This window comes from Branchiostoma floridae, chromosome 11 (genome assembly GCF_000003815.2).
Source record: "Branchiostoma floridae strain S238N-H82 chromosome 11, Bfl_VNyyK, whole genome shotgun sequence".
NCBI classification, from domain to species: domain Eukaryota; kingdom Metazoa; phylum Chordata; class Leptocardii; order Amphioxiformes; family Branchiostomatidae; genus Branchiostoma; species Branchiostoma floridae.
In genome coordinates, this window is record NC_049989.1 from 14832842 (window position 1) to 14843056 (window position 10215).

Consider the following 10215-nt stretch of genomic DNA (forward strand, 5'->3'; position numbering starts at 1 on the left):
TGCAGGGTGTTTCCCTCCAGTAATTTGGCTTTTACGAAACCAATACAGGTTCTGCTATTGCAAACTTGTAATTACCGATACAAGTTTTGCTATCGTAAACATGTTATTGTTCACATTCAATTCTTCATCAATGTAAATCTATAAGACGAAAGAAGGATAAGAACACACCGGCAAAGACAATATTTTCCACTTCGGGAAATACAAGAATCTAAAAAAATACATTGTTTGATGTGTTTCTGTCGAAAAACGTGTTAACTACTTGCACATGTGATAATGATTGACACAATTATATCACATTACTTAACCAGTAGATACAATCTTAACATCTATTACTAGTAAAATAATGGGATAGAGGGGTGCTATCACATTTAAATGTGTGTCTACTAGATAAATAATGGGATAGCACCCCTCTATCACATTAATTCACTAGACAATCATTAAAATAACCGTTAAAAACAAGTTATCACAACTTTTCCAACTATCACGTTTTCTCTCCTAAAATACTTTTCAGGGCTAAATAAATGTAATAAAAAATCAAGTCTGCCGCTTCAGTTGTCAACCATGGCATTGCTGGGTATTTCTTTGTGCGACTTGATTGTTTTTGCTTTGTTGACCTACGCAAAAAAATGTGCCAATATAATGACGCAAATATGCTGCAAAATAGTTGCAGATGTCAATATGATTTTTTTAATTAGATGAAAGCAATCATTTTCTAACAACTACAGATCATCAGCAGATATCAATTGGCGCAAACGTGAGTTCGTAGCCTTCATCATTATGCACATGAAAATCATAGTTTCATAAAGTAGTATGTACCAATGTGCTGTATTTTCTCATAAAAAAATTATATCAGGGACAATAAAGCCTGATGACGTCATTCACATGGCCCCAAAAAATCGGATTTAGAATTCGTTGATGCCCATCTACCAATATTCGTTACGGCTCCATTCTTTATTCATTAATGAGAAAAAATGGAAGGTCAAAATGCCAATTTAGCCAACCCTGAAACCTTAAGGTAGAATATTTTGCAGTTTTGACGCCAAAATTCTTCCATGTGGTTTTCCACTGAACACACAACATCGTTGTTTAATCAACTCAATCCTCCCCCACGTAACCAAGCGTGGGTGTTTTAAGTGGTCCCAGCCACTTCAAATCTTCAGGAACATCTGTGTCCGTCAACAGCTACAATAACAAGCGTATTCACTTTGCATGATATGACAGCTTGAAAGTTAATGTGTTTTGGTAGAATTAGTCCTCTGGCAAGATTAATTTATGATATCGAACACAGAGAAGAAAACGGCACTGTATGGTCTAAAATTTGGCTATCCTATAAATCATGGTTTGCTATCCTTTAGACCAGCCACGTCAAATCTTCAGGAACATCTGTATACGTATCCGTTAACAGCTGCAATAACAAGCATATTCACGTCGTATGATATGTGGCAGCTTGCTAATTGCACTACCAAAAATGCTTTTTCTTGTTTATCTTGTTTTGCTTCCTCACAGAATATTCATCTTCCAGGAAGAAAAAAATTCTTGTATTTCTTAAAATTTGAGAGTTGAATCTGGTTAGAAAAAAAACAAGAATTTCTAGACTTTTTCTTGCATTATAAGAAAAAATAAGAAGATTTTGCTTAACTGTCTGGAAAAATTTTTGTAGTTTCTCGTTTTGCTTGAACATTATTCTACATTTTCTTCCTGCAAGAATATTTGTCTTCATACAAGAATTGTCCATGGGGTAAGCAAAATAAGAAAAAAAATCATTTTTGGTAGTGTGAATGTTGATATGTTTTGGTAGAATTAGTCCTCTGGCAATATTAAGTTATGATATCGAACACAGAGAAGAAAACGGCGATGTATGGTCTAAAATTTGGCTATCCTATAGATCATGGTTTGCTTTGCTTTAGACCAGCCACGTCAAATCTTCAGGAACATCTGTATCCGTCAACAGCTGCAATAATAAGCGTATTCACCTCGCGTGATATGGGAGCTTGAAAGTTAATGTTTTTTGGTAGAATTAGTCCTCTGGCAAGATTAACTTATGATATCGAACACAGTGAAGAAAATGGCACTGTATGGTCTAAAATTTGGCTATCCTATAGATCATGGTTTGCTATGCTTTAGACCGGCCACTTCAAATCTTCAGGAACATCTGTATCTGCCAACAGCTGCAATAATAAGCGTATTCACTTTGCGTGATATGACAGCTTGAAAGTTAATACGTTTTGGTAGAATTAGTCCTCTGGCAAGATTAACTTATGATATCGAACACAGGGAAGAAAATGGCACTGTATGGTCTAAAATTTGGCTATCCTATAGATCATGGTTTTCTATGCTTTAGACCATCCACGTCAAATCTTCAGGAACATCTGTGTCCGTCAGCAGCTGCAATAATAAGCGTATTCACTTTGCGTGATATGGCAGCTTGAAAGTTAATACGTTTTGGTAGAATTAGTCCTCTGGCAAGATTAAGCTTATGATATCGAACACAGAGAAAAAAACGGCGATGTATGGTCTAAAATTTGGCTATCCTATAGATCATGGTTTTCTATGCTTTAGACCAGCCACTTCAAATCTTCAGGAACATCTGTATCCGTCAACAGCTGCAATAATAAGCTGCATGATATGACAGCTTGAAAGTTATGTTTTGGTAGAATTACTCCTCTGGCAAGATTAAGTTGATATCGAACACAGAGAAGAAAACGGCGCTGTTTAGCTTTTTTTAATTTCATTTGGTTTTGGATAGACAAGGACAATGTCGCACTGCACTCAAGTCTTACATTACCAGTACCAAATACATAGTACAGACAGAAGGTAAATGTAGTCTTTTCTACTACCTCCCCAACCGAAGTTAGTTACTCATTTTCACACATGGGTGAAGTGAGTAAGGGTTTGTAAAGTGGCTTTCCCAAGGGCACAACGTCGGGGGCACGGCGGGTATCGAACTCGGGACCTCTAGATTCCGTTTAACACGCCACACACGACGCCGAGTATAAAAAATTGACTATCATATTACAGGAAAAATATCTCTTTCTATCTCTTTTACATAGTTGATAAAGTAACTGCACAAACGCAACGATCTGCGAAATGAGTTACCGTCCAAAAAGCGACGTCACTTTGTTTTCTTTGCACATCTGTCCGTTACGCACATTGAGTTCGTGCTGTGAATATGACATACCAAGTACTTTCTTATTTTCAGGCTTTAGTTTGGCTCTATCTTACATAAATCCTTGTTTGAATTCAGCAGTTATCTAAAGCTAGATCACCCTCATTCGCGGGGTAACCTATATCCGCTGTATTGTTTTTTAATTGAGTATCAAGGAACATGAAGTCGACAGTGGTTTCAAGTTGCAACATTTTAAATATTGCAGTTTGAAACCACCGTCCGTCGACTTGATATCCCTAGATACTAGTACCATGTTTTCAGACACAACGGATAAAGGCTACCCCGCGGATAATAGTGAACTAGTTTTAAGTCATATGATAATGTGTACGGTGTATCTGTTTACACATCGGATGGATTATGTAGGGCAACATGTTCTTGGAAACAGCAATTTTTAAATGATGTTCTTCTTTTTTTATATATTTCAGGTAAGCTGGTCCCGTATCTGGAAGTGGTGGTTTGTCAGGCCTCAGTGCTGACTATCGTGGCTGTGTCTATAGAGCGGTACCTGGGATTGACTCACCCTCTCAGGGCCAGGTAAGCTGTTGAAAATCAAACAAATACAAGGTATCAAAAGTAAGAGCTATTTGTCACGTGTGCCCAAACATCAATATACATCACATTACATACCTACATACATACACGTACACGCACGTACACTATTACACACAAACACGCAAACACACACACACACACACACGCACACACAATACATACACACACATACGCTCATACACACGCACGGTCTCACACACACACACACACACACACACACACACACACACACACACACACACACACACACACACACACACACACATACACACACACACACACACACATACACATATACGCACACACAACATTAGACATGCCCACATGAACTATATACACAAAGGACATTATTTGATTCATGTGTGGAAGAATATATCAAAGAGAAAAGCGAACAAAAGTAGTGTTAACTCCTTCAGAAGTTTTGTCCTATTTTGTATTCCTTGACTGTATCCCCCGTGTTAATAATTTCTCCGCAGGTCTGTATGTACCAGCAGTCGCACATGGAGGGCCGTTATCCTGCTCTGGGTCACCTCCCTGCTGGCGGGGTCACCGGTCCTGTCTATCGCCGAGCTAACCACGTAAGATCTACCTGTCAATCATGTCACTTAGAGATAATCTTTGTGTGGTTAACAGACTTACGCTGCAATCCAACATGGCGTAGATGACGTCAGATGAAAAGCCTGTTTACCTTAACAAGCTCTAGGGGACCTAAATCTAATCATTTCATGAGGTTTCATCAGAACTACAACTTTTTGTCCACAACTAAGTTCAGTATGTACAACAGTACATACAGTATGTACTGTACGTAAAACAACCAACGTTTCAGTACCCATCTGTCACCTTCTTCAGGGCAAAATATAACTGGTCATTTTGTACTGCAAGCTAGGTGTCGCTGTTAACAGTGCAGTCCCAAACGCATTACACATGAAACCTCCTTGATTTATGTTACTTCGGATCTATTAATTTTCTTGAAGTTAAAAGGTTGATACTTGGAAAAACAACATATTAAACATTTTTTTAGATTTATGCAACACGGGCATTTGTTGTCACTTGCTTAAAAGACATGGTGTATTTCGGGGCTTTGTTGTTGGAGTCGGTACATGTATGTGCGTTTGAGAAATATCTGGTTTCTGACAGTCAGGCCATGTTGATTTGATTAAAAGAATAACATCCTCTGAAAACCAAAAAAAAACTTATGTGAGTGTGAAAACAAAAAAAGTTGGTCCCCAAAACTGAAAGTTGCATTCATTATGAAATCCAAGTCATCAGATAGGTTGCAGAAATGGCTGAACACACAGAATTTGGTTCACCAAACAATATATTCTTCATATTTGTTCTTTCACATCTTCTTTGACCTTGTAATTGACGTTGACATTCTAACATTCTATGACACATTAGTATACGTTTTTTCCATGTAAAGCATATACAGTCAAACCTGGCTATAGCGGCCACTCAAGGGACCGGACAAATTTGGCCACTATAGACAGGTGGCCTCTGTATAGAGGTGGCAACTTGTAGATAAGATACCCAAGGGACCGACAAAAAGTGGCCACTATGGACAGGTGGCCCCTCTGTAGAGGTGGCCCCTAATACAGGTTTGACTGTATTTGCTTATTTTGCAGCTGGTTTGTACGATTTACAGTATGGTTGAAAACTTTTGGACCAGCCGAAAATTGATGCGCGATTGGATGTCATCCATGTAATCAAATCAACATGGCCGGATTACAAATGAAATGTTAAATCTAGAGGAAACCTTGATTAAGTCTTTTACAGCTACCCAGTAGAGTAGGGTTTATAGGGGTCGAAATATATTTTACCCACCTCTAGATATAGACGTGTCCTGAAGTTTTAATATTTCATACATCACGTCAGACGTGATGTATGAAATATTAAAACTTCAGGAACTGAGTATTTATGATACATATCGTGCGCTGTGTTCCGGGGTGGGGTGAGGTGGGTTGCGTTTAATATGTCTTGTTGCTGAGGATGTATGGCTTAGAAATAACCTGTCCCCAATTGATAACAAGAATGCGGTAAATCTAAAGGATATCTGGAGTTGCTTACAGTTTCCAAGTATCATAGGTTCTCAGTTTGTGGATGCTATAATATCCTGCGAGATAAATTTCTGGTATATGTCACTTTATTCCTGTTACCAATGATGAAAGCTGTGGACTTTGCGCAATGCATCTTTTCGTAGATATATATTTTCTTCTCTGTGACTTTCCACATGAATTCCTGAAAAGAGATGTAAAATTTGACTAAAATAATCATCTTGTGCTAACACTAGTTCACCTTTATCCGTGAGGTAAACCTATATTCGCTATTTTTAAAAACAGGGTATCTAGGGATATCTAGTCGACGGACGGTGGTTTCAAATTGCTATTATTTTTAAATATTTAAAACCAACGACCATATATTGCGTTTTGAAACCATCATATCAATGCAATTCAAAAGATTACGAATGCTGGCTGGGACGTCTGACAGTTTCCAAACCATATCCAGTTGATTGTCATGAGTAATTGCTATTTACCGTATCTTGTGTGTAAATTTTTGGCGACGCCTCATGGACAAGCCTAACAGTGTAGTAGTGTGCGTCCGTTTGTCAAGAATTCCCAGAATTGTACAGGCATGTCAGGAATTTATTTTCCGCGCGTGCGTAGTTGCATCATGCTAGTCTGCATTCTTCCGTTCCCCGGAGGGAATTCCCAAGTAGCCCTAGGGCAAAGAAAGAGAGAACTTTATCGCACGACATTTGCACATGGTACAATGTATGGCAACTACTATTACACAGAGTACAAAATAGGTATATAGAATGAAAGTGATGCTCCAGTCAGGGCGAAGATTAGTAAAGAACATTTGGATTTGTCAGCTCGTTAGCAACCAGAGGTTATAGGTGACAGAGTAATCCATCAACCCTGTGCAGTTTGTACCACTGGTGGCGGCACACAAAAACACTGATGTTCACTTTTACATTGTACGATGATTTCTTTGCTCCAGGTATTACCAAAACGACACAGCTATCACCGTTTGCGACACGAAGGTGGACAAGCCGTGGAAGACGGCCTACGTGCTGACCACCACCGTTCTGTTCTTCATCGTGCCTATCCTTCTCCTCTGCGTGCTGTATTCCATCATCGGGCGGAAAATGGTGGGCACGTGCCGGCTGAACTCTGAGGAGGTACGCGTTAGAGAATGTCTGATCTACAAGCGAATGTTAATCAATATCTCACTTGACTGCGCAAAATTGCGCTAGGGAATTGGGAAACTGCGAAATTTGTGAAAATTTTCACTTGTGGTCACACTGACGTCGACCGTATATAGCTATGAGTCGCCAATGTGAGTCAAATAAAATGACCGCGCCCGGAATGTCACATTATAGGGTTGGATACAAGACATGTTGATTGGATATCTCAGTATTGCCACTCAATCAAGAAAAAAACAGACAATTGCACATGTACAATGTTTAAGAGTTCATTGAAAAGATATTTGCAATGATAAAAGGATATTCAAAATTTGTGTCATTGTGCTTATTTGCGCCATTTTGTCAATTGCAATTTTTAAAAATAAAAATCGCAATTTCAGGCAACAAATCACACCACAAATTGCGCCACTTCGCGAAGCCTAGTGCAGTCTAGTGAGACATCTGCCTAAGGATCCGGTCTCAGTGTTACATCTAGGAATTTGGATTGGTTCATTTTTAATTTTATCAATTTGCACGAAACATAAATAACAAAACTCGTTATATAATATAGCACTGTAGAGGTAGTGGAGAGCTCACAATGGTATGGTTCCATTCATTTATATGTGTCATTAGCAATAATTGGAAAATAATGATAATATAAAGTTTATATTTTTAATTATTGCAAATTCTTGCCCGTGGGCTAATTGAAGGTAACATGAGAGATTCAAACAATGTAAAAACAATATCACAGGTGTCTACTCTAGTCTAAAACTAGTAAAAGCTAACTCTAGATCCTGGGTTATTGGGTTCGACTCATCTTTCGAAGACAGCGGAGGACGAAAGATCCCCACCTTTTCTATTATGTGTGGGTTTTGTGATGTTAGAAGGAGAATTGTTTTCTTTTTCTCGGTGATGTCGTTTTGGATGGAATTTGGTGGCCTCTTCAAATAGCTCTTTTCTTTCGTAATCGTAGAAAGAGCAGTTTGACATGAAATGTGTTTCGTCTTCCACCATGTTTGACGGGCATTGTTAGCACGTAATAATCCCAACTGTATCTTCTGCAGGCCAGCGACAGTCTTGTTGAGCGGCAGCGGTCACGTCGTCGCGTAGTGTACATGATGGTCACCGTAGTCGTGGTGTTCTTCGTGTCCCTCCTCCCTCAGCGCGTGGTGCAGCTATGGCTCATCCTCGCTCCTCGCGAAGACATCAACGCCTTCGGCCAACACGACGTCCTCATCCTGGTGGTCTTCCTCCGGATCATGCTGTACTTGAACTCCACGCTAAACCCCATCATCTACACGCTGTTCTCCACGCAGTTCCGGAGCGCGTTCCTCCGCCTTGTGGGGTTCAAGGACAAGTCTGCATCCCTCCAGAGGACCACCAACACCCGCTGCTGGCTCGTTCGCTACCGGAACACTCTAGAAATCCACGGGAAGGGGGTCCACCGAACCAAAGCCGAGCCGGGCTTCATCAACCGACAGGCGTATCCAATGCTGCCCATCATAAAATCTACCGGTGTCGCAGCGAATCAGGGAGTGGGGAGAATTACAAGACAAGTCACCTCGACACCCTCTCCGCTTAGCCTACACGTGAGAGGCAACTCCATTGTCTCGATGGTCCCGACGATCCATTTCAGTGATTCGGACCAGGACATGGAAGTGCCACCGAAGGACGAAGTTGTGCAGATCTACGGCCTACAGCCAGACGCACTCCTGAAACCTTTTTCCGAGACGAGCAGGCTCACCAACAGCACGTCTCTGAGAGACGTGTACGGTGACTCTGTAGTGGGAGATAACGGGTTAGATACGAACACACCCATGTCTAAGAGCTTCTAGCTCGGCAACGCTGAAGAGGCCTAGGAAAAGATGTTATGTTTTCGGTTAACCATTCATTTAGGATTTTACCATGGTCAATATTGACCGAAGGATGCCATATAGGTAATCGACTCTATCAAAAACCTGTTGACTTTTTTTGTCTCGACCGCTGCTGGCAAGACATAAATTTTTTCGATCAAAGTCATGAAATGCAAAACAGACTTCCGTGTACTTTGTTCAGTTTATAAAACACGTTTGTACTGTTTCACATCGATGTGTAACTATGATAATAACAACACAGTGTCTTGATGAATTTAATTTTTACATGTTAAACTGCTTTTGCTGGATGACAAAATCTAAGAAAAAAGAAAAGATCTAGAGAAAGAAAAGAAAACAGAAAATCAAGATTGTAGCCGGAAACACTACATTTTTTGCTAGGCCTGACAAACGGTAATACAGGGTTAACTCGGAAACAAAAAGTTGTTTAGCCTATTTTAGCTTAAGTTCGTTCCTCCAATCGCTTCCCCTGCGAAATGCCAATATTTCCAAATACGCAATGATTCCCCCTACCCCCTACGATGCCACGGAGACCTCAATTATACCCCGCAAGCTACAAATTACCAGTTTGCGTCTTCTATACAGATTTTAAATTGAATTCGAGTTACCTATGGCGTCTACTTAGATCATGTCATGTAGTTTTATAGGCGAAAATTGTCTCCTTGCGACCTAAATTGGATTTGTGTAAATGCAATCCTTGACTTCACACTTGGCATATGTGAAGTCAAGAATTACACAATTGGAATATGATGCAAAATATAAAATTTTCACTGAAACAAAACAAACAAAAAACATACAAAGTGAAAAAAAATCATTTTTTTACTTCCATGAAAATGGAAGTACTGTTTTGGATCCAGATGACGTATGGAGATATATTACAACAATCTTTATTGACACGACAAAAGTACAGCGACTTTCGTAAGGTCTACATGTATAACAACTACTTACAGTACAACTAAACACATATATATATGGATATCTATAGGTATGGATACATCAACATAAAGGGTCTAGCATGTCATTTACACTATTGGTTCTACGGTATAAACAATCGTGGATATATTTGCCTACTTGTACACAATGTGGATTATCGCCTCCCAGAATGTACTTGAATTTATCTATCGAACAGAGAGTAGCAAAGTCGCTGGAAGGATTGCGCTGGTTTTGTAATGTAAGGTGGGTGTAATATGATGATCAAATTCAGGCCCCCTGTTTGTTGACCTTCGTACTGTAACGTTTTTTTTGGGTCAAATATGTGTCAAATATAAGTCGTGTTGTTGATTTATAGGTCGTAGATAGGTGTTAAATTAGGGTTTATGTCGTGTAAATTTAGGCCTCCTAGCTGTTTGCCTCTGATCTGCAGTTTTGTTTTTGTGTCTATTTCTGTGTTTCCGGTCTAATATCTTTGGATGGATTGCGATGATGTTTTTATCTATGAAACTCGG

The 10215-nt window shown here is 39.6% G+C and overlaps 1 protein-coding gene across 1 annotated transcript in view; it reads left to right on the forward strand.

Annotated features, from left to right (window-relative positions):
• The window catches only part of LOC118426245 (growth hormone secretagogue receptor type 1-like), a 41570-nt gene extending 32115 nt beyond the window's left edge, over positions 1 to 9455 (forward strand). Inside the window, exons 3-6 of the mRNA XM_035835516.1 lie at positions 3592 to 3700; positions 4195 to 4296; positions 6716 to 6896; positions 7964 to 9455. Of these exons, the coding sequence (XP_035691409.1) occupies positions 3592 to 3700; positions 4195 to 4296; positions 6716 to 6896; positions 7964 to 8734 (1163 nt within the window). The 3' untranslated portion in view covers positions 8735 to 9455. The remainder of the gene's footprint in view (positions 1 to 3591; positions 3701 to 4194; positions 4297 to 6715; positions 6897 to 7963) is intronic.
• Positions 9456 to 10215: the final 760 nt, after the last annotated feature.